The sequence below is a fragment of the Rhincodon typus genome, chromosome 30 (genome assembly GCF_021869965.1).
Source record: "Rhincodon typus isolate 14 chromosome 30, sRhiTyp1.1, whole genome shotgun sequence".
NCBI lineage: Eukaryota > Metazoa > Chordata > Chondrichthyes > Orectolobiformes > Rhincodontidae > Rhincodon > Rhincodon typus.
The window spans coordinates 38,157,829-38,179,738 of NC_063361.1; the positions used below are offsets into that span (position 1 = coordinate 38,157,829).

At 43.9% G+C, this 21,910-nt stretch overlaps 1 protein-coding gene across 1 annotated transcript in view; it reads right to left on the reverse strand.

Moving 5' to 3' along the window:
* Positions 1-21,857, reverse strand: part of mlx (MAX dimerization protein MLX) — a 37,476-nt gene extending 15,619 nt beyond the window's left edge. Inside the window, exons 1-6 of the mRNA XM_048614438.1 lie at positions 21,852-21,857; positions 21,365-21,401; positions 8,311-8,412; positions 5,854-5,963; positions 5,642-5,741; positions 3,243-3,342 (exon numbers count right to left, since the gene is read on the reverse strand). Of these exons, the coding sequence (XP_048470395.1) occupies positions 3,243-3,342; positions 5,642-5,741; positions 5,854-5,963; positions 8,311-8,412; positions 21,365-21,401; positions 21,852-21,857 (455 nt within the window). The remainder of the gene's footprint in view (positions 1-3,242; positions 3,343-5,641; positions 5,742-5,853; positions 5,964-8,310; positions 8,413-21,364; positions 21,402-21,851) is intronic.
* Between the last annotated feature and the right edge of the window lie 53 nt (positions 21,858-21,910).

Genomic DNA, 21,910 nt, shown 5'->3' on the forward strand with positions numbered 1-21,910 from the left:
CCACAACGATGCCACCCGAAGGTTGCAGGAACAGCAACTCATATTCCATTTGGGAACCCTGCAGCCCAATGGTATCAATGTGGATTTCACAAGCTTCAAAATCTCCCCTACCCCCCCACTACCGCATCCCAAAACCAGTCCAGCTCGTCCCTGCCTCCCTAACCTGTCCTTCCTTCCACCTATCCCCTCCTCCCACCTCAAGCCACACCTCCATCTCCTACCTCCTAACCTCATCCCGCCCCCTTGACCTGTCTGTCCTCCCTGGACTGACCTATCCCCTCCCTAACTCCCCACCTACACTCACCTTTACTGGCCCCATCCCTGCCTCTTCGACCTGTTTGTTTCCTCTCCACCTATCCTCTCCTCTATCCACCTTCTATCCACCTCCCACTCGCTCCCTATTTATTTCAGAACCCCCTTCCCCTCCCCCTTTTCTGATGAAGGGTCTAGGCCCGAAACGTCAGCCTCTCTGCTCCTATGATGCTGCTTGGCCTGCTGTGTTCATCCAGCCCTGCACCTTGTTGTCTAGGATTAAGGAGAATCCCAGGGTGTTTTATATATATATTAGGAGTAAAAAGGTAGCTAGGGAAAGAGTAGGCCCACTCAAGGATAAAGGAGGGAAGTTATGTGTGGAACCAGAGAAAATGGATAAGATCCTTCATGGATACTTTATGTCAGTATTCACCAAAAGAGGGATGTAAGAGATGATGAGGTTAAGGAATACCCTCGGGCAGGTCAACATAACGAAGGAGGAAGTACTGGGTGTCTTGAAATGCATTAAGGTAGACAGGCTCCCAGGGCCAGATGGAATCTATCCGAGGATTCTATGGGAGGCAGGGGAGGAAATAGCTGAGGCCTTAACAGATATCTTTGCATCCTCTTTGGCTTCAAGCGAGGTTCAGAGAAAAAGTAGAATGATTAATGTTGTTCCTTTGTTTAGGAAGGGAAACAGAGATGATTCGGTCAGCCTGACATTAGTAGTGGGGAAGCTGTTGGAGAAGATTATGAGAGACAGGATTTATTTATTTGGAAGCGAATGGACTTGTTAGGGATAGGCAGAATGGGTTTGTACCAGGGAAGGTCATGTCTCACCAACTCGACTGAGTTTTTTGAGGAGCTGACAAGAGTGATTAATGAGGGAAGGGCAGTGGATGTTATCTACATGAACTTTAGTAAGTCATTTGATAAGGTACCTCACAGCAGGTTGGTACAAAGGTAGAGTCTCATGGGATGAACTGGCTAGAAGGATACGAAATTGGCTTGCTCACAGAAGACAGAGAAGCTGTGGTGGAAGGGTGCTTTTCAGAATGGAGATCAATAACTAGAGGCGTTTCGCAGAGATCAGTATCAATACGGGGACCTTTGCTGCTTCTAATATATATGTGATCCGGAAGAAAATGTAGGGGGTCTCATTAGTAAATTTGTGGATGACCCTAACACTGATGGAGTTGCAGGTAGTGAGGAAAACTGTCAAAGGATACAATGAGATATGATAAATTGCAGATTTGGGTAGAGAAATGGCAGCTGGAGTTTAATCCGGACGAATGTGAGGTGATGCATTTCGGAAGATCAAATTTAGCTGTGAATTATACAATAAGTGGCAGAACTCTGAAGAACATTAACATAAAGGAGGTTCTAGGTGTACAGGTCCACAGATCCTCGCAAGTGGCAACACAGGTGGATAAGAGGGTCAAGACGACAGACAGCATCAGCCAGGGCATCAAATATAAAAGGTTAGAAAGTTATGTTACAGCTGTATAAAACTTTAGTTAGGCTACATTTGGAATATTGTGTGCAGTTCTGGTTGCCATACTATGAGAAGGATGTGGACGCTTTGGAAAGGGTGCAGAGAAGGTTTACCAGGATGCTGCCCCGTCAGGAGGATTTCAGTTATGAGGAGAGATTGGATAAACCCAGATTGTTTACACTGGAAAAATGGAGGCTGAGGGGCAACTTGATAAAGGCCTACAAAATTATGACAGGCATGGATAGGATGGGTAGCCAGAGCCTTTTTTCCAGGGTGGAAAGGTCAACTACAAGGTGGCACAGGATCAAGATGAGAGGGGGAAAGTTTAGGGGAGAAGTGCAGGGAAAAGTTTTCACACATAGGTTGGTGGATGTCTGGAATGCACTGCCAGTGGAGATGGTGGAAGCAGGCATGTCAGCAACATTTAAGGTCTATCTTGATAGACACATGAATGGGAGATTAGACAGACAGAAACTATGAATGGGCAATAAGTAGTGTGTCTAAATAAGAAGTAGGAATTGGTGCAGGCTTGGTGGGCCGAAGGGCCTGTTCCTGTGTTGTATTGTATAGCATGATGATAGTGCCACACAACACAGTTTCACAAGGACTGTTAGGCAGGCACTTCTCCTGAGACTGTTATGGACAAATGGATCTGCAGCAAACAGGTTGGTGAGGATGAGGTCACATACGTTTTTCCCTCTTATTGGTATTCTCAACACCTGCCACTGACCCAGTACAGTAACTAAAAACTAAATGTATTGCAGATACTGTAAATCAGAAACAAAAACAGAAAAGCTAAGCAAGTCTGGCAGCATCTGTGGAGAGAAATCAGAGTTAACGTTAAAGATTGAGTGGCTCTTCCTCAGTACTTGCAGAAGGACACTCAACCTGAAACAAGTACAGTAACTATATCCTTTAAGACTCAACCAGTTTGAAGATTAGTGGTATTACTGAACGACTCATGGTACTGGATATTGAAGTCTCCCAACCAGAGCACACTTTGACCCTTGCCGCCTCAGTGCTTTATCCAGGTGTTGTTCAATATAGAGAAATACTGATTCATCAGCCTATAATGGGGTAACATGGTAATCAACAGCAGGTTTCTTTGGCCATATTTGACCTTAAACCATGAGACTTCATGGGGACTGCAGTCAGTCAATGACAAGGAGTCTCAGGGAACTCCCTCCTGACTATATACACTGCGGCAACACCTCTGCTGGGTTTGTTCTGCCAATGGAACTGGACATATCTAAGAATGGTTATGACAGCGTCTGGGACATCAACTATAAAGTACCAAACTGAGAATATGACTGTCAAACCATTGCTTGACTAATTGAGAGACAGCTCTCTCACAGTTTTGGCACTAACCCACACAAATTCATGAGGATTTTGCAGGCTCAACACCGTCAACTTCTGTACTTGTATAATTGGTAAGGCTCCTGTGCACTGATTTTGTCCAGGAGAATGCACAAAATATATTGTTAGCAAATCTTACGCCTTCATAATCTTTAGAGCCATGACATCTTTGCGCAGAGTGGAGAGTTCTTCCTCTTGCTTCTTTTTCTCCTTGTGCAGAAACTGGATGTAATCAATAGCTGTGGAAATAGAAGAATTTTAACATTCCAACAAAATAATAACACTTACATACTGAAGGCACTAAAAGCTACCCATCTTTTGAACCCTGGACTCAGCCTATTGCTCATAAAAGCTATAGTTTGGACTCTATTTTATAAAAGCTTTTGTATAAAATTAGAAGAGGATTCCTTGCTCTTTTGATCCCCAGATCCAAGTTGCAGATGTTAATTTCTGCCCAAATGACAGGACAGGATTGAATAAAGATTTTGAATACATGAAAATAAGCAAAGCTCATTTTCATATCATTAAATCCAGTAAGTTAGCAAACCAAATTACAAGTTTGTATTGCTTTTTTTTTCCACCTACTTGCCTGAATAGTTGCCCAGGAAATGTCAGACAGATAAAACCATATCTCGCTCATCGGTGAGCCAAAGTGACCCAACCTCACCATCTGACTTGCCCTCAACCTCCAGACCCAACCACACACTTGACTCCAAAATGCTCCCCCAGCAGCCTCAATAGATGCATGTCACATACCTGCCATCTACACACCTGCCACCTTATCCCTTAACTTCTCTCTATAGCTTTTAAATGGTTTTGGCTATTTAAACTTTTTTTATACCAGAATATAGCAGCTAATCATGTAAAAAAATGGGCATGAAGAATCTGTGATGATTCTCTCTGCAAGGATTCTTTCATCTGATGAATTTGGGAAATAGACGAGTAGTCTTTTTGCCTGATCAGGGTAGGAAATAAGGCACCTGACCCTGATAAAGATGACTTGGGCCTTAACATTTAATTTCAATTTCCGAAAACTTTTGCAAGCAGAGATCAGTGAAACAGAAAAAGGCTTCTGATCCATGATAATGGGGCCAATAACAGCCTTAGTAATGTTCAGTGGTAGAATCACACGATACAGAATATTGGAGAAAGAATAAGCCATTTGGCCCTTTGAGCCTGCTCGGCTATTCAATAAGATCATAGTTGATTTAATCATGGCTTCAACTCCAATGTTCTGACTGCCCACCATAATCCTTAACTCCCATATCTAGTAAAAATATATCTAACTCAGCTGTTAAATAAATGCAATGATTTAGCCATCACTGCTTCCTGGGGACGAGAATTCCACAGACCAACAGGAAAAAAACAATCTGTCTTAGATGGAAGGCCTCTCATTCTTAAACTGTGTCACCTAGTTCTAGAGTTCCCTACGAGAGGTAACATATGATCAGTATCTACCCTATCAAGTTCCCTCGGGATCTTATTTTAAGATGACCTTCATTCCTCTAAACTCCAACGGAGTTTTTTCAATTTTTTAGTTCATTTATAGGTTGTGGGCATTGCTGGGTTACTGCCCATTATCAACTGTTCAATGAATAGTTAAGAATTAAATGTGGGTTGCTGTGGGTCTGAAGTCACATGTAGGCCAGGCAATGTGAGGAAATCAGATTTCTTTCCTGAAAATACATTAGTAAAGCAGTTGGGTTATCACAACAATCAACAGTGGTTATACAGTCACCACTAACTAGCTATGTTCAAATTCCATTTTTTTCCCGAAACCCAATTTCACCATCTGGTGTGGTGGGATTCAAATCTATCTCCCAAGAATATAAACTTGGGGTTCTGGATTATCTGACTAATGACATTATTGCTACGCCACCATCTCTCCCAAAATAGAATCCTTCCAACCCAGGAAGGAGTTCAGAGAACCTTCTCTGAATTGCTTCTAACCCGAATATGTTTTTCTTTCAAATAAGGTGATAAAAACTGTACATTATTATATCGGTGGGGCAGAGAAGCTTTAGCTCGTTTCAGTGCTTTCAATCCTTCATGCTAGTATTAATCTAAGCTGCTGACAACATGCGGGGAAGGATGCTCACACAACGTCTTCAGCAAGGGATAACTCCTAGGTTGACGAACAGAAAATATATTTATTACATTTTACTTATTGGGCAGCACAGTGGCTCAGTGGTTAGCATTGTTGTCCCACAGTGCCAGAGACCTGGGTTCAATTCCACCCTTGGGTGACTGCGTGGGTTTCCTCTGGGTGCTCTAGTTTTCTCTCACAGTCCAAAGATGCATAGATTAGGTGGATTGTCCATGCTAAAATTGCCCTGTATTGTCCTGCATTTGTCAACGGTTACAGGGAAAGGGTGGGTGCTCTTCGGAGTGTTGGTGCAGTCTCATTGGGCTGAACGGCTTCTTTCTGCACTGCATAAATTCTATGACATTATGCTCCCATCTGTTAAATGTCTGCCTATATTACATCAGGAAATGCAGTATTCTTTACTAAAGATTAAGAGTCAGAATTGTACATACTTTTCTGAAGAACTGTGGCTTTACTCAATTTCTGGGATCCAATCAAGAAATCTTGTTGTTGGCACGTAGGGACGATTGACTGTAATTCATCATATCCTTTCTGTGAGACAATCATTCAGAAATTGTTCAGAATGAGTCAGCTAACCACAAATTTGCTGTACAAACCTTAGATACTGCAGCTTTGAAGCTCAGTTTAAATTTAAATGTCACACCTTGATGGCATCCCGTCTCTTTTGCTCAGCCTGTGTGTGAGCCTGTCTCCGTCGGTCCTTATAAGTTTCTTTATAGGCAAGTTCCTGCCTGTAATCACTATCTTCATCATCTGCAGTTGGAGAACAATCATTGTCTGTCATGCAATCGGCTACAAGGAAACAGAATGTTTCAATCACTTCATTAACAGTTGAAGATGTTTTTAGATGTTTCTCTTTATCAGTTTTATTTTTGGAAGTGTCAAAAGATTATCAGAAATATCGCTGGAGCTAATTACTATAACTCATATTAACCTATCATAGTGTTAAACCTATACTGGCATGGCACAATGGTTAGCACTACTGCCTCACAGAACCACGGTCCTGGGTTCAACTCCAGCCTTGGGTGACTGTCGGTGTAAGCTTGCACGTTCTCCCTGTGTCTGTGTGGTTCTCCTGTACGGTGCTCTGATTGCCGCCTAGAGTCCAAAGGTGTGCAGGTTAGGTGGATTGGCCATGCTAAAAATGGCCCCATAGTGCCCTGGGATGTGCAGGCTAGATGGATTAGCCACGGTAAATTCGGGGTTATGGGGATAGGGTAGGGGCTGAGAGTCTGGATGGGATGCTTTTGGAGGGTTGGTGCAGATGTGATGGGCTGAATGGCCTCTTTCTGCATTATAGGGATTCTCTATAGTTTTTGTGATTTGTGAACTCTTCAGCGATTCACTGGATAAATTTCCCACACAGCAAAAAGATCTGATGAGAAAATCTTCCCTTAAGAGTCATAGGGGTACACAGGATGAAAACTGACCCTTCGGTCCAACTCACCCATGCCAGATATTCTAAATTAATCTAGTCCCACTTGCCAACATTTGGCCCATATCCCTCCAAACCCTTCCCATTCATACACCCATCCAGATGACCTTTAAATGTTGTAATTGTATCAGCCGTCCCCACCTCCTCTGGCAGCTTATTCCATAAATACACCATGCACTGTGTGAAGATGTTGCCCCTTAGGTCCCTTTTAAGTCTTTCCCCTCTCAACTTAAACCTATGCCATCTAGCTTTGGACTCCCCTTTCCTGGAAGAAAGTCCTTGGCTTTTCGTCACCCTATTCAGGCCCTCATGATTTTATTAACCTCCAATGTTCCAGGGAAAAATGCCCCAGCCTATTCAGGCCTCTCCCGACAGCTCATCTGGAGCTGGGTATTTGTCCATTTCTTTCCCAAGGCTGCTAAAACCTCCAGTACCTCCTCACTCTCTCTGTCAAACTGCTCAAGAACCTCATAGTCCTCTTCCCAAATTCTATACCTTACATCCACCTTCTCCAATGTTCTCCAGCTCAGTGCATAGATTGCCCCTTATTTGTTAATCCATTGATGGCAGAATTCAAACCTCCATCTAGATACCACTTCAGCGGACCACATTCACCCGATAAGTCTTTACACGCATTCATTTTTTAAATTCATTCACCGTATACAGGCATCACTGGCTAGGCCAGCATTTATTGCCGATCCCTAATTACTCCGAGGGCAGTTAAGAATCAACCACATTGCTGTGGTTGTGGAGTCACGTGTAGGCCAGACCCATGTAACGATGACAGTTTCCTTCTCTAAAGGTCATTACCAAGATGGATTTTCCAACAATCAATAACAGTTTCATGATCATCCTTGGATTTTTAATTCCTGATTTTTTATTAAATTCAAATTCCATCATCTGCCATTGCAGGTTTTGAACCCAAGTCCCCAGAACATTATCTTAGTCTCTGGATTAACAGTCTTGCAGTAATACCACTAGGCCATTGCCTCCTCTTAACACTGTTAACACTAACAAAGTGAAGAAAAGGACCAACAAAAGGAAATGGCAGGAGAAGTGGGGTAAGAGAAATTAGCAAAAAAACTCAAGAGGTATACAAACTCTGAAAACATAACTGAAAATGTAAGAGAAGAGGTCAACATCCAGGTCAAAACCAACCAGCTGACTAAGTTCCAACAAAGACTGCTTTTCCCTCCCCTTTCCCTGGATTTTCAATGCAACCATATCACAAATATCTTGTCCTGAAATAGAGATCTTAAGTTAGAGCCAGCATTCTTCAAGCTGGAGTTCACACACTTCAGTTAGTGTAAGGAGCCAGAGGCAGAGATCAGAGTAGGAATCACAGATGCAGATAAAATAACAGATTGCTTCGGCTTTTCACTCTCTCTGATTGAAACATCCATTACTTTACCCGATCTGTCCTGTCCTACAACTCTCTGGGGCTAGTTTGGGTTTTCTGTTTTGTTGAAGTCCAAATCAAATGAGAAAAGTGATTAACATTTAAAGAGACTAAATAACGTACGACAAATGTCCAAAATTTCTTTTTATGTTTCTAGTAGGTTGGCGTGCAAAGCTCCTACTTTTCTGAACTGTAACCAAACACCAAACAGAGGGGTGCAAACAATGAAGACAGACAGGGTGTGAATTCATTTGTGAATTCCTTACCTGTGTTAGGTACAGAGGAGGCACTGGTGGAGCCTGTGTTGGATGTTATACTATTTGCTCTTGACACTACGCTTCCTTTTCTAGTATTGTCAGCAAAGAACCCTGGTGAAAAAAAAAATCAAGTAATTCACTGTGTGTAAACTCAATAAGAAAATGCTCATGCATGAAAGGAAGATATCTGCAGTTAAATCTGTCTCTTATGCTTACATTTTGCATTTATGTACTATCTATCATGATCATAGCATTTCTAAAAATTCCTTTCAGGCAATTGACTGCCTCTCTTAAAGAAATACATGAAAATGTATATCTCAAGGATTGGAGTAGTAGAAGTTATGCTGCAGTTATACAATGCATTGGTTAGACTCCACTTGGAGTACTATGAGCAGATCTGGGCACTACATCTTAGGAAGGATACACTGTCCTTGACAGAAATACCTTAGGTTTGCAAGAATGATACCTGTACTTCAGGGATTAAATTTTGAGGAGAGATTATACAAATGAGGCCTGTTTTCTCTAGAATTTAGAGTGCTCAGGATGATCTGATCAAAGTCTTCAACGTATTAAAAAGAAAATGTGGGGTAGATAAAGATAAATTATCTCCACTGGTTGAGGATTCTAGAACTATGGGTTATAGTCTGAGAATTAGGATTAAACCGTTCAGGAGAGATGTTAGGAAGCACTTCTACACACAAATTATAGTAGATGTTTGGAACTTTCTTCCACAAAATGGCAGTGGATGCTGGATCAGTTCATTTTAAATCTGAGACAGATTTTTTTGTAAGCGAAGTTATTCAGGGATATGGGCCAAAGGCAGATATATGGAGTTAGACCACAGACCATGATCGCATTGAATGGCGGGACAGACTCGACAGACTAAATGGCCTACTCCTGTTCTTATGAAGTAGCCCTTGTTGGCAAGGAGTTGCAGTTCTTCAGCTTTCTCATTTCACCATTAGTTCTTGATTTTCCTAGTTCTTCTTTGTAACTCCACCTTTGTTATATGATGAGTTCTCCGCTTTGGTGATATTGTTTTATCAGGCAGAGAGGGATTTCTTCTTCTTGTCAACGAGGTGTTGGATGTTCACTCTCCTCGAACCAGTCTTGGTGTTTCCTGGTCTTGTAACCAATAATGTTTTCATAGCATGAAAGGATGGCTGTCTTCAGCCTTTCCAGATTTCCTCTATTCTATTAGATTCTCTTATTCTCTCAGATTTTGGTGAAGACATTGTTGTAAGTTTACCAGTCCTCGTAGCTCTTGAAACTGCTCAACACTGGCTTCTTTCGGAATTATTTCTTCATCTTCAGTTGCTTCTAGTGGCATTTGGCACATGAAGGAGCAGATGAAATGTTGGCCTGTCCATCACTTTGGTAAGGAGGACAAACTTTTGATCTCATGATTGAACAATGTAGTTGTCATGCTCATTTGGTGAGCAGGATAATCCTGTTAGAGTTGGAATTCTCAACTCCTCCCTTTCTGATGGTTCCTTTTCAGAGATGGGTAACCTTTTCAACCTGGTGCTGAAATCTCCAAGAAGAATAATTTTATCTTTCTTAGGTATGTTGGTGACTATGGTGTCTAGGGTGGAGAGCCATGAGACATTTGTTGATGCCAGAGAGCTCCAAGAGTTCCTATTTGAGTTTGTTTACAATGGCGAATTCAATTCCATTTGCCCTGGGTTGATGCTCGGATTTACCTCTTGAGAAGCAGGTGTAACCACCACCACCACCACCATCACCATCATACCATCATTTTCCCTCAGCTGCACTTCGAGTACCCTGCAGGGCAAAGTTATCAATGTTGAAGTGCCCAATTCATGGGCAATAAGGGCAGTTCATTGTTCTAGATGATGTTTTCTTGTTATCCATGAGGGTTCACACAGTCCGAGTTTGATTTGACTTTAGTTTTTATCTCACAGGTAGATGAGCCCACTGGATGCGCATTTTCAGCCAGGTTGCTGATGGAACGGACTATATTGGGTCATCTTTTCTCGCCCCTTCCTTGTGCTGGGTGAGCAGGAGGATCCAGAGGGCTGCTCAGTTGTGAACCAAACTGCTGAAACAGTCCCCTGTTCCTATTCTAAGAGTGAAACAACTGAGTTCAATTCCACTGTCTTATGTGCAGTTCTGAATCTAGGGACTTCTAGATCTCTCAATTCTGTCCCTGTTACCTCTTGTCAATCATTGCAGGGCAATTACATTGTGTAATTGGGAGCTTGAATTCCTCTAGGTAGACGCCTTGTGCTGGATATCTTTTAACATGGGGATGGCATTGCACATCATCAGTCACACAGTCCTTGACAGAAGGTAGACTGAGCTCCAGTGGCAAGAAAACCTCAGATGTAGGCCAGACCAAGAAAATCTTGGTATCTCCCTACTGTAGTCTTCATCTGTTGTTGGAGCTGTTGATATAACATGAACATCTTCTGTTCAGGACTTGTTTTGGATTGCGCATTGTCTGGTTCTTTCTCTCTGACTCTACCATCATGGGTGACCCTGCCAGGAGTCGAGAATTCCTGACAGCATTGCTCTCAGGCTCACAGAACACTCAACCCTCTCCACCGCTAAAGGTGATAATCCACAGACAGCACTTGTCGGACCACAACTAGAATACTGAGAGCAGTTATGCGCCCCTTATATAAAGGATTGGAGGCAGTCCGGAGAAGGTTCGCTAGGGTGATCCTGGATATGGAAGGAATGTCTTATGGAGAGATATTGAGTAGACTGGGCTTGTACTTGTTGGAATATAGAAGAATGAGAGGTGACCTTATTGAAACATACAGATTGACAAGGGTAGATGCAGAAATCTGTTTCCCTTTGTGGGAGAGTCCAGGACCAGAAGGCATAACAAGGGGGTGCACATTTAAGACAGAGATGAGGAAGAATTTCTTTTGTTAGAGGATAGTGAATCTGTGGATTTCTTTATGCAGAGGCTGGCTCATTAAGTATATTCAAGGCCAAGGCTGACAAAATTTTAATCTGTAAGGGAACCAAGTATTATGGGGAAAAGGCAGGAAAGTGGAGTTGAGGATTATCAGATCAGCTATGATTTCAATGAAGAGTGGAGCAGACTCTGACCAACTTCTGCTCCTAAGTCTTACTGCCCATTCCCAAAGCCAAAATGGCAGTTAAAAGTCTGACAATTGCTGCGGGTATGCAGTCACATGTAGGCCAGACCAAGGAAGATAGATATTGGTGAAGCAGACAGGATTTCATGACAATCATCAGTGGTTACATGCTAGCATACACAAACTATCTCTAGATAGTCTGACCTAGAACCTAGAACATACAGCAGAACAACACAGCAGAGGCCTGTCGGCCCACAATGTTGTGCTGACTTATTATCCTGCTAAGATCAATCTACCTTGCATACTGTTGAGTTCCCTTTTAGGAGATTCCTTCGCACTTGATACAAATGCAATACGCCAACTTCTGTGAATAGTCACAGTTTATTTAAGCAAGTACAAGCTTTGGAGGATCACTTAACAATCTTCGCAGGGTTTGCGGAGCCGTGTCAAGCGATGCTCCCCGTAAGGGAACTGTCCTACCTTTATATAGGTTTTTACAGCACAGTCAGACATGCATACAAGATACAATTTTTTTCTCGCCCATAATCACGTAACTTAATCATCTAACAGTAAAACAAAGGTTAGCTGCCCAAAAACAACGTGTAAGACGAGATAGTTCCTTATCCTTTTAGCCTTAGTTCAACATTTACAGAGAGCAGAGTATAATTAGATTACCCCATTTTGTCTGCGAGACAGGGGCGCCCACGAAGCACCTAATTTCTTATATGTCAGCAGAATTGATATTAACCCTTTAACATTTCACATACCCTACATTTTACTGTCCTCCATGTGCCTATCCAAGAGTCGCTTAAAAGTCTCTAAAGCATCTGACTCCGCCACCACTGCCGGCAGCGTATTCCGCACGCCCACCACTCTCTGTGCGAAGAACCTACCTCTGACATTTCCCCTATATCTTTTTCCAAACACCTTAAAATTATGCCCCCTCGTAATAGTGATTTCCGCCCTGGGAAAAAGTCTCTGACTATCCACTCTATCTGTGCCTCTCATCATCTTGTATATTAAGTCACCTTTCATCCTTCTTCGCTCCAATGAAAAAAGCTCTAGCTCCCTCAACCTTTCCTCATAAGACCTGCCCTCCAGTCCAGGCAGCATCCTGGTAAATCTCTTCTGCACCCTCTCTAAACCTTCCACTTCTTTCCTGTAATGAGGTGACCAGAACTGAGCACAATATTCCAAGTGTGGCGTAACCAGAATTTTATAGAGCTGTAGCATATCGTCACGGCTCTTAAACTCAATTCCCCTGCCAATGAAAGCCAACACACCATACGCCTTCTTTACAACCCTATTAACCTGGGTCGCAACTTTAAGGGATCTATGGACGTGGACCCCAAGATCCCTCTGTTCCTCCACACTGCCTAGAATCCTGCCATTAATCCTGTATTCTGCATTCAAATTCGACCTTCCAAAATGAATCACTTCACATTTTTCTGGGTTGAATTCCATCTGCCACTTCTTTGCCCAGCTCTGCATCCTGTCAATGTCCCGTTGCAGCCTACAACAGCCCTCCACGCTGTCCACAACTCCACCAACCTTCGTGTCATCGGCAAACTTACTAACCCAACCCTTCCACTTCCTCATCCAAGTCAGTTATCAAGATCACAAAGAGCAGAGGTCCCAGAACAGATCCCTGCGGAACACCACTGGTCACCGAGCTCCAGGTCGAATACTTTCCATCTACTACCACCCTCTGTCTTCTATTGGACAGCCAATTTTGTATCCAGACAGCCAAATTTCCCCGAATCCCATGCCTCCTTACTTTCTGAATCAGCCTACCATATGGAACCTTATCAAATGCCTTGCTAAAATCCATATACACCACATCCACTGCTCTACCTTCATCGATGTGTTTTGTCACATCCTCAAAACTTCAATAAGGTTTGTGAGGCATGACCTGCCCCTCACAAAGCCATGCTGGCTATTTCTAATCAAACTATGCTTTTCCAAATAATTATAAATAGTATCTCTCAGAAACCTCAAAAATAATTTGCCCACCACAGAAGACAGACTGACTGGTCTGTAATTTCCAGGATTATCCCTATTCCCTTTCTTGAACAAGGGAATGACATTTGCCAACCTCTAATCTTCTGGCACTACTCCAGTGGACAGTGAAGACGCAAAGATCATTGCCAAAGGGGCAGCAATCTCTTCCCTCGCTTCCCGTAGTAACCTTGGGTATATCCCGTCTGGCCCAGGGGACTTATCTATCCTCAAGTTTTTCAAGATTTCTAGCACATCCTCCTTCCTAACAACAACCTGTTCGAGCATATCTGCCTGTATCATGCTGTCCTCACAAACGTCAAGGTCCCTCTCACTGGTGAATACTGAAACAAAGTATTCATTAAGGACATCCCCTCCTCCTCTGACTCCGCGCACAAGTTCCCTCCCTATCCCTGATTGGCCCTACTCTCACTCTGGCCATCCTCTTGTTCCTCACATAAGTATAGAAGGCTTTGGGGTTTTCCTTCATCCTACCCACCAAGGTTTTCTCATACCCGCTTCTCGCTCTCCTAAGTCCATTCTTCAGTTCCTTCCTGGCTACCTTGCAGACCTCTAGAGCCCTGTCTAATCCTTGCTTCCTCAACCTTAAGTAAGCTTCCTTCTTCCTCTTGACTAGGTGTTCCACATGTCTTGTCATCCAAGGTCCCTTCACCTCCCCATCCCTTCCTTGCCTCAGTGGGACAAACGTATCCAGTACCTGTAGCAACTGCTCCCTAAACAACCTCCACATTTCTATCGTGAACATCTGATCCCAATTGGTGCTCCGTAGTTCTTGCCTAATAGAATTGTAATTCCCCCTTCCCCAATTAAATACTTTGCCATACCGTCTGCTCCTATCCCTCTCCTTGACTATCGTAAAAGTCAGAGAATTGTGATCACTATCACCGAAATGCTTTCCCACCGAGAGATCTGACACCTGACCTGGTTTGTTGCCAAGCACCAAATCCAATTTGGCATCCCCTATAGTTGGCTTATCTATATATTGAGACAGAAATCATTTCTGGACACACCTGACAAAATCTGCTCCATCCAAACTATTTGCACGTAGGAGGTTCCAGTCTATATTAGGGAAGTTGAAGTCGCCCATGACAACAACCCTATTACTTCTGCACCTTTCCAAAATCTGTCTCCCAATCTCTTCCTCAGTGTCTCTGTTGCTATTGGGGCATCTATAGAAAACTCCCAATAAAGTGACTGCTCCTTTCCCGTTTCTGACTTCCACCCATACTGACTCAGTGGAGAAACCCTCCTCCACGACCTCCCTTTCTGCAGCTGTGATACCATCCCTGATAGCAATGCCACTCCCCCACCTCTTTTACCTTCCTCCCAATTTCCTTTGAGACATCTATACCCCAGAACATCCAACAACCATTCTTGCCCCTGTGTTATCCAAGTCTCCGTAATGGCCACAACATCATAGTTCCAAGTACTGATTCATGCTTTAAGTTCGTCACACTTATTCCTGACACTTCTTGCATTGAAGTAGACACACTGACTGCCACTTTGCCCTATCAACTGCTTATCCTTCCTCATAGACTCTCTGCTTGCCCTGTCTGTCTGTACACTGGCTACCCCATCCTCTGATCTGTAGCTCCGGTTCCCATACCCCGGCCAAACTAGTTTAAACCCTCCCGAAGAGCTCTAGCAAACCTCCCGCCCAGGATATTGGTGCCCCTCCAGTTCAGGTGCAACCTGTCCTTCCTGTACAGGTCCCACCTTCTCCAGAAGGTATCCCTATGATCCACAAACCCAAAGCCCTCCCTCCTACACCAGCTCTGTAGCCATGTGTTCAGTTGCACTCTCTCCCTGTTTCTAGCCTCACTAGCCCGTGGCACCGGTAGTCAACCTGAGATTACTACTCTACTCATCCTAGCTTTCAGCTTCCATCCTAACTCCCTATAATCACTTTTCAGGTCATCATCCCACTTCCTAGCTATGTCATTGGTACCAATGTGTACCATGACTTCTGGCTGCTCTCCCTCCCCCTTAAGAATCCTGAAGACCTGATCCGAGACATCCCTGATCCTGGTACCCAGGAGGCAACATACCTTCTGGGAGTCTTGCTTGGTACCACAGAATCTCCTGTCTGTTCCCCTAATCAATGAATCTCCTATCACTATCGTTCTCCTATTCTCCCCTCTTCCCTTCTGAGCCACAGAGCGAGGCTCACTGCCAAAGACCTGGCCTCTAGATTTTAAAGCCGGTGTTCCATCAGCTTTCTTGATTACCTTCTGCACCTGTGTGTGACATTTCAAAGGTCTATACATTTGAACCCCCATGTCTCTTTGGAGACCCCTTGAATTGAACTTCATACCATCCTGAAGGTGTCAAGATGACACTTGCTGTCCTCTTTTCAATCCAAAATGGATAACCTCATACTCGCTTACACTGAACTGCATCTGCAAGTTTTGCCCTTCATTCAGTCTATCAACATTTCTTTTATGCTATCACCTACACTGTCTGCAAAAGGTGCCTAACTTTGTGTCATCAGCAAATTTGAATATAGAGTTTTCTATGCTGTTATTTAATGTGAATAATTGAGGCTCTAACACAGATCGTTGTGGGACACCACTGGTCACATCCTGCCAACTTGAGTACCTACCCACTATCCCTACTTACTGTCACCAGCCACTGAAGCAATTTCCCAACCATATCAGCAATTTGCCCTCAATTCTGTGGGCTTCTAACTTAGTTAATAATCTATTATGTAAGGCTTTATCAAATGCAGTGCTACCAAGTCAATATACAGACCCAACACCTTTGGCCTCAAACTTGTGCAAGATAAGGATAGAATCATTTTGAGAGGCAAAGAAAACATCAGCCTCCAAGAAAGAGAACACTTCAAAGAACTCCTAAACTGTGACACAATCGTTTATGAGGATGTGTTTGAAGAAATCCCCCAACTCCCCATCAAATATGATCCTGGAGTTCCACTTAGTGTGGCAGAAGTTGAAGCCACCATTTGACACGTGAGAAATGGAAAACCTGCAAGAGCGGATGGAATTCCAGAGATTTTCAAACTTGGAACAGCAAAACTTACCTGTCATTTCCTTCAAGCATTCCTGAAAATCTGGGACAAAGAAGAAATCCCTGTTGACCTCAGGGATGCTGTCATTGCCACCGTCTTCAAGAACTGTAACAAAACATACTGTGGGAACTACCAAGGAATCTCCCGACTCTCTGTTGCTGAGAAGATCATCACCTGAATCCTAACTGGACGTCTTCTCCTAGGCTCTGAGGGAATCCTTCCTGAAAGCCGTTGTGGCTTCTGACTAAATCGTGGAACATCGGGCACAGAACATAGATCAGTACAGCACAGTACAGGCCCTTCGGCCCACGATGTTGTGCCGAACTTTTACCCTAAACCTAAGGTCTATCTAACCTCCACCCCTACCTTATACTATCATCCATATGCCTGTCTAATAGCCGCTTAAATGCCCCTAATGAGGCTGACTCCACTACCCGCTCTGGCAATGCATTCCACGCCCCTACCACTCCCTGAGTAAAGAACCTACCTCTGACGTCTCCCCTATATCTACCTCCACTCACTTTAAAACTATGTCCCCTTGTAATAGCTACCTCCACCCTGTGAAAAAATCTCTGGCTGTCCACTCTATCGATACCTCTGATCATTCTGTACACCTCTACCAAGTCACCCCTCATCTTTTGTTGTTCTAAAGAGAAAAGCCCGAGCTCTCTCAACCTTTCCTCGTAAGACTTTCCCTCAATTCCGGGCAACATCCTGGTAAATCTCCTCTGCACCTTGTTCAACGCTTCCACATCTTTCCTGTGATGAGGCGACCAGAACTGGACACAATACTCCAGATGTGGCCGAACCAGGGTTTTGAATAGCTGGAGTATAACTTCACGGCTCTTGAACTCAATCCCTCTATTAATGAAAGCTAACACACCATACGCCTTCTTAATAACTCTATCCACCTGGGTGGCAGCTTTCGGGGAACTTGGACATGAACCCTAAGATCCCTCTGTTCCTCCACACTGCCAAAAATCTTTCCCTTAACCCTGTATTCTGCTTTCAAATTTGTCGTTCCAAAATGAATCACCTCACACTTTTCAGGGTTAAACTCCATCTGCCACTTCTCAGCCCAGCTCTGCATCCTATCAATGTCCCTTTGTAACCTAAAACAGCCCTCCGCACTATCCAGAATTTGACATATCTTCGAATCGTCCGCGAACTTACTAATCCACCCTTCCACTCCTACATCCAAATCATTTACAAAAATCACAAATAGAAGAGGACCCAGAACATATCCTTGTGGTACAACATTCGTAACTGAGCACCATGTTGAATATTTTCCGTCCACTACCACCCTCTTTCTTCTAAGCGTCAGCCAATTCTGAATCCAATCTGCCACATTCCCCCCTATCCCATGCCTCCTTACATTCTGCATGAGCCTACCATGGGGAACCTTATCAAACGCCTTACTTAAATCCATGTATAATGATTTTCATTACTCAGCAACTCCAAGAGAAATGCCAAGAACAACACCAATAACTCTACATAGCAGTCATCGATCTGACTGAGGCTTTTGTCTCAATCAATCGGGAAGTGCTGTGGAAAATCTTTTCAAAAGCTGGCTTTCTGGAGAAATTTATTCAACATTCTGCATCTCATCCATAAGAAGATAGTGACAGTCTTTGGAAGGAATAACAGGAATACAGAGTACTGGGCTAATGGTAAGATTCTTGGTAGTGTGGATGAGCAGAAAGATCTCGGTGCCCATGTGCATAGATCACTGAAAGTTGCTACCCAGGTTGATAGCGTTGTTAAGAAGGCGTACAGTATGTTAGGTTTTATTGGTAGAGGGATTGAGTTTCGGAGCCATGAGGTCATGTTGCAGCTGTACAAAACTCTGGTGCGGCCGCACTTGGAGTATTGCGTACAGTTCTGGTCACCGCATTATAGGAAGGATGTGGTAGCATTGGAAAGGGTGCAGAGGAGATTTACCAGGATGTTGCCTGGTATGGAGGGAAGGTCTTTTGAGGAAAGGCTGAGGGTTTTGATGCTGTTTTCGTTAGAGAGAAGAAGGTTAAGAGGTGACTTGATAGAGACATACAAGATGATCAGAGGATTAGATAGGGTGGACAGTGGGAGCCTTTTTCCTCGGATGGTGATGGCTAGCACGAGGGGACATAGCTTTAAATTGAGGGGTGATAGATATAGGACAGATGTCAGAGGTAGGTTCTTTACTCAGAGAGTAGTAAGGGCGTGGAATGCCCTGCCTGCAAAAATAGTAGACTCGCCCACTTTAAGGGCATTTAAATGGTCATTGGATAAACATATGGATGATAATGGAATAGTTTAGGTTAGATGGGCTTCAGATTGGTTTCACAGGTCGGCGCAACATCAAGGGCCAACGGGCCTGTACTGCGCTGTAATGTTCTATGTTCTAGTCCTCACAGCCGGTAACGTGATAGATTTCTTCGGGTCAAGACAGAAGTCAAGCAGGGATGCGTTATTGTCCCTATCTTCTCCATCTTCAATGTCACTGTTTCCCATCTTCTCAAAAACAAGCTTCCCAGTGATGTGGTCATTATGGAAAACTTTACAACCTCAACCGATTGAAATCCAAGAAGAAAGCAACACTGACCTCATCTGTCGAACTTCAGTATGCAGATGACAAAGTTACCCCTGTTCTCTCAGAAGAGAATCTTCAAATTTTGTTTAACACCTTCACAGGAACATACCAAAGAACTGGTCTCAGTCTCAACATCAAAAAGATTCAAGAGTGGCAGATGAAATTTAATTTAGATAAATGTGATGGTAAGGCAAGCCAGGGCAGGACTTTTACAGTTAACGGTAGGGCCCTGGGAAGTGCTGCCGAACAGAGAGACCTCGGGGTGCAGGTCCACTGTTCCTTGGAAATGGAGTCACGGTTCGGCAGGATGGTGATTTTCTGAAGAAGGGTCTAGGCCCGAAATGTCAGCTTTCCTGCTCGGCCTGCTGCGTTCATCCAGCTCTACACCTTGTTATCTATGGTGAAGGTGGTGTTTGGCACGTTCACCTTCATTGGTCAGAACATTGAGTATAGGACTTCAGACTCATGTTGAGTCTGTATACGACAGTGGTGAGGCCACTTTTAGAGTATTGTGTACAATTTTGGCCGCTCTTCTGTAGGAAGGATGTTGTTAAACTTGAGAGGCTGCAGAAAAGATTTACAAGGATATTGCTGGGACTGGAGGGTTTGAGTTATAGGGAAAGGCTGAATAGGCTGAGACTTTTTTCCCTTGAGCAGCAGACGCGTGACCTTACAGAAGTTTATAAAATCATGAGGGGCATGGATAGGGTGAATGGCCTAGGGTCTTTTTCCTAGGGTGGGAAAGTCCAAATCTATAGGTCATAGGCTTAAGGTGAGAGGGGAAAGATTTAAAAAGACCTAAGGGGCAACTTTTTCACACAGAGGGCAGTGCCTGCATGGAACGAGCTGCCAGAGGAAGTGATGGAGGTGGATATAATTACACCATTTAAAAGGCAAGTGATTGGGTACATGAACAGGAAAAGTTTAGAGGGATATTGGCCAAATGCTGGCAAATGGCAGTAGGTCAGATTGGGATGTCTGGTTGGCGTGGATGAATTGGACCAAAACCTCTATTTCCACACTCTAGACCTGTACAATCTTTACCAACCTTCCCCAAGGCAAGTTCTGGTCTGTCCCTCTATTAAGATCAATGGAGGAATCCTCCCAAATGTTTAAAGTTTCCTCTACCTGCCAACCTACCTCTCATCTAAAGCTGACAGTGATGCTGAGATTCAATATCACATCCACTCTGTAAGCGCTGCCTTTGGACATCTAAGTATGAGAGTGCTCGATGACATGCTGATGCCAAGATCCTTGTGTATAAGTCAGTCATCCTTCTGACTCCAAAACTTGGACTAGATGTAAACACCAGCTCAAGGCCCTTGAGAAACACCAACTGCGCTGTATCACAAGAATTCTCCTCATCAGCTTGGGGGACAGCTACACTAACAAGTGTAATAGAAGCAGCCAACAGCAACAGCAGCATCAAGGTCATGATCATCCAAAACAAACACCGCTAGGCCAGCCACATGCTTAGGAAAGCTGAGTTTTGAGTGCCAAAGCAAATCTTCTCAGTCTAGCTCAAGGAGATAGGGACAAAAGAAGCATTTCAAAAATTCCCTGAAGGCATCCCCCCCTCAAGAAATGCAACATCGATCTCAACACACGGGAGACCTTTGTTTAGAAGACTTGGAGGAAAGTTCGGTATAAATTTTGAGAGCACTCGTCAGCAAAAGGAAGTATGCAAAAGGAACCAAAGAAAGGAACGCCAGTGATCTCAAATCCGAAGACCAATTACACCTCCCAGAAAGAGAGGTGGTTCTCGGATCAGGATCAGCAGCCATGCAATGAACCACACAACCCATGATCAGTGACATGGAATTTCCTCAGAAGACAATCATACGTTTTAGTGACTGATTGCTGACCATGATAGATTTAGCAAAATCTCCCTACTTTTATACTCCATTCCCTTTTTGAAATAAAGGCCAACATTCTGTTTGCTTTCCCTGTTACTTGCTGAACTTGGATGCTAGCTTTTTGTGATTCATGGATGAGGACTCCCAAAACCCTCTGTTCCATTGTCTTCTGCAGTCTTTCTCCGTTTAAATAATGCTCAGTTCCTCTTTTCTTCTTGCAAGTGCATAACCTCACATTTTCCCATATTATATTCTATCTGCCAAGTTTCTGTCCACTCACTTAATCTTCAATATCCCTCTGTGTAAATGCTGGCCTAGCCAACAATTCCCACCTCCTCTGAACAATCGAAAAAAAGGTGTCATTGGAAATCACCTCAAGGTGACAGGAGGAGCAAATTGGACTGAGGTGATATTTACTGAAAACTGTAGGAGGTCATCAAACAGGCCCAACCCTGAGACACAGGAGTTTGACCCACTCTGTAATCTGTTGTGGGCTTTCAGACTCTGCACTCACCGGAATCAAAGCCATTATCGCTGAATGAAGCATCAGTCTGTAACCAGGGGAAGATTCAGAATAAGAGGAGAAAAAAAAATCTTTAATGAAAATAAAACATGATATTCCTCTCCTCTGGAAAACCTTCCCAAATGATGCACTCGTACTGTCAGCTGTAAGTGGTCTCCACTCTGCGCACCCCCCTGCCCTCCATTCACTGCCACGCAATGACTGTCCTGCACCACTCTATGCAACCCCAGCCCAACATGCCGACTGCTCCCACAATCCTAACCTCCTATACACACACGAGCCTGACAACTCCATACTCCACACATTGACTCCACACACAACCCCACCCCCTCACATCCACACTCACTCCATCACGCCCAGCCCCACCCCAACAACCCCAGCCCCTCACACCCTGACACCCAGCCCAACTTCTTCACACCCCAACCCCTCATGCCCAGGCCCACTCCAACAACCCCACTCCTCGTGCCTAGCCCCAAACCCTCATGCCCAACCCCACTTCCTCAAACCCCAACACCTCACACCCACCCACACCCCATC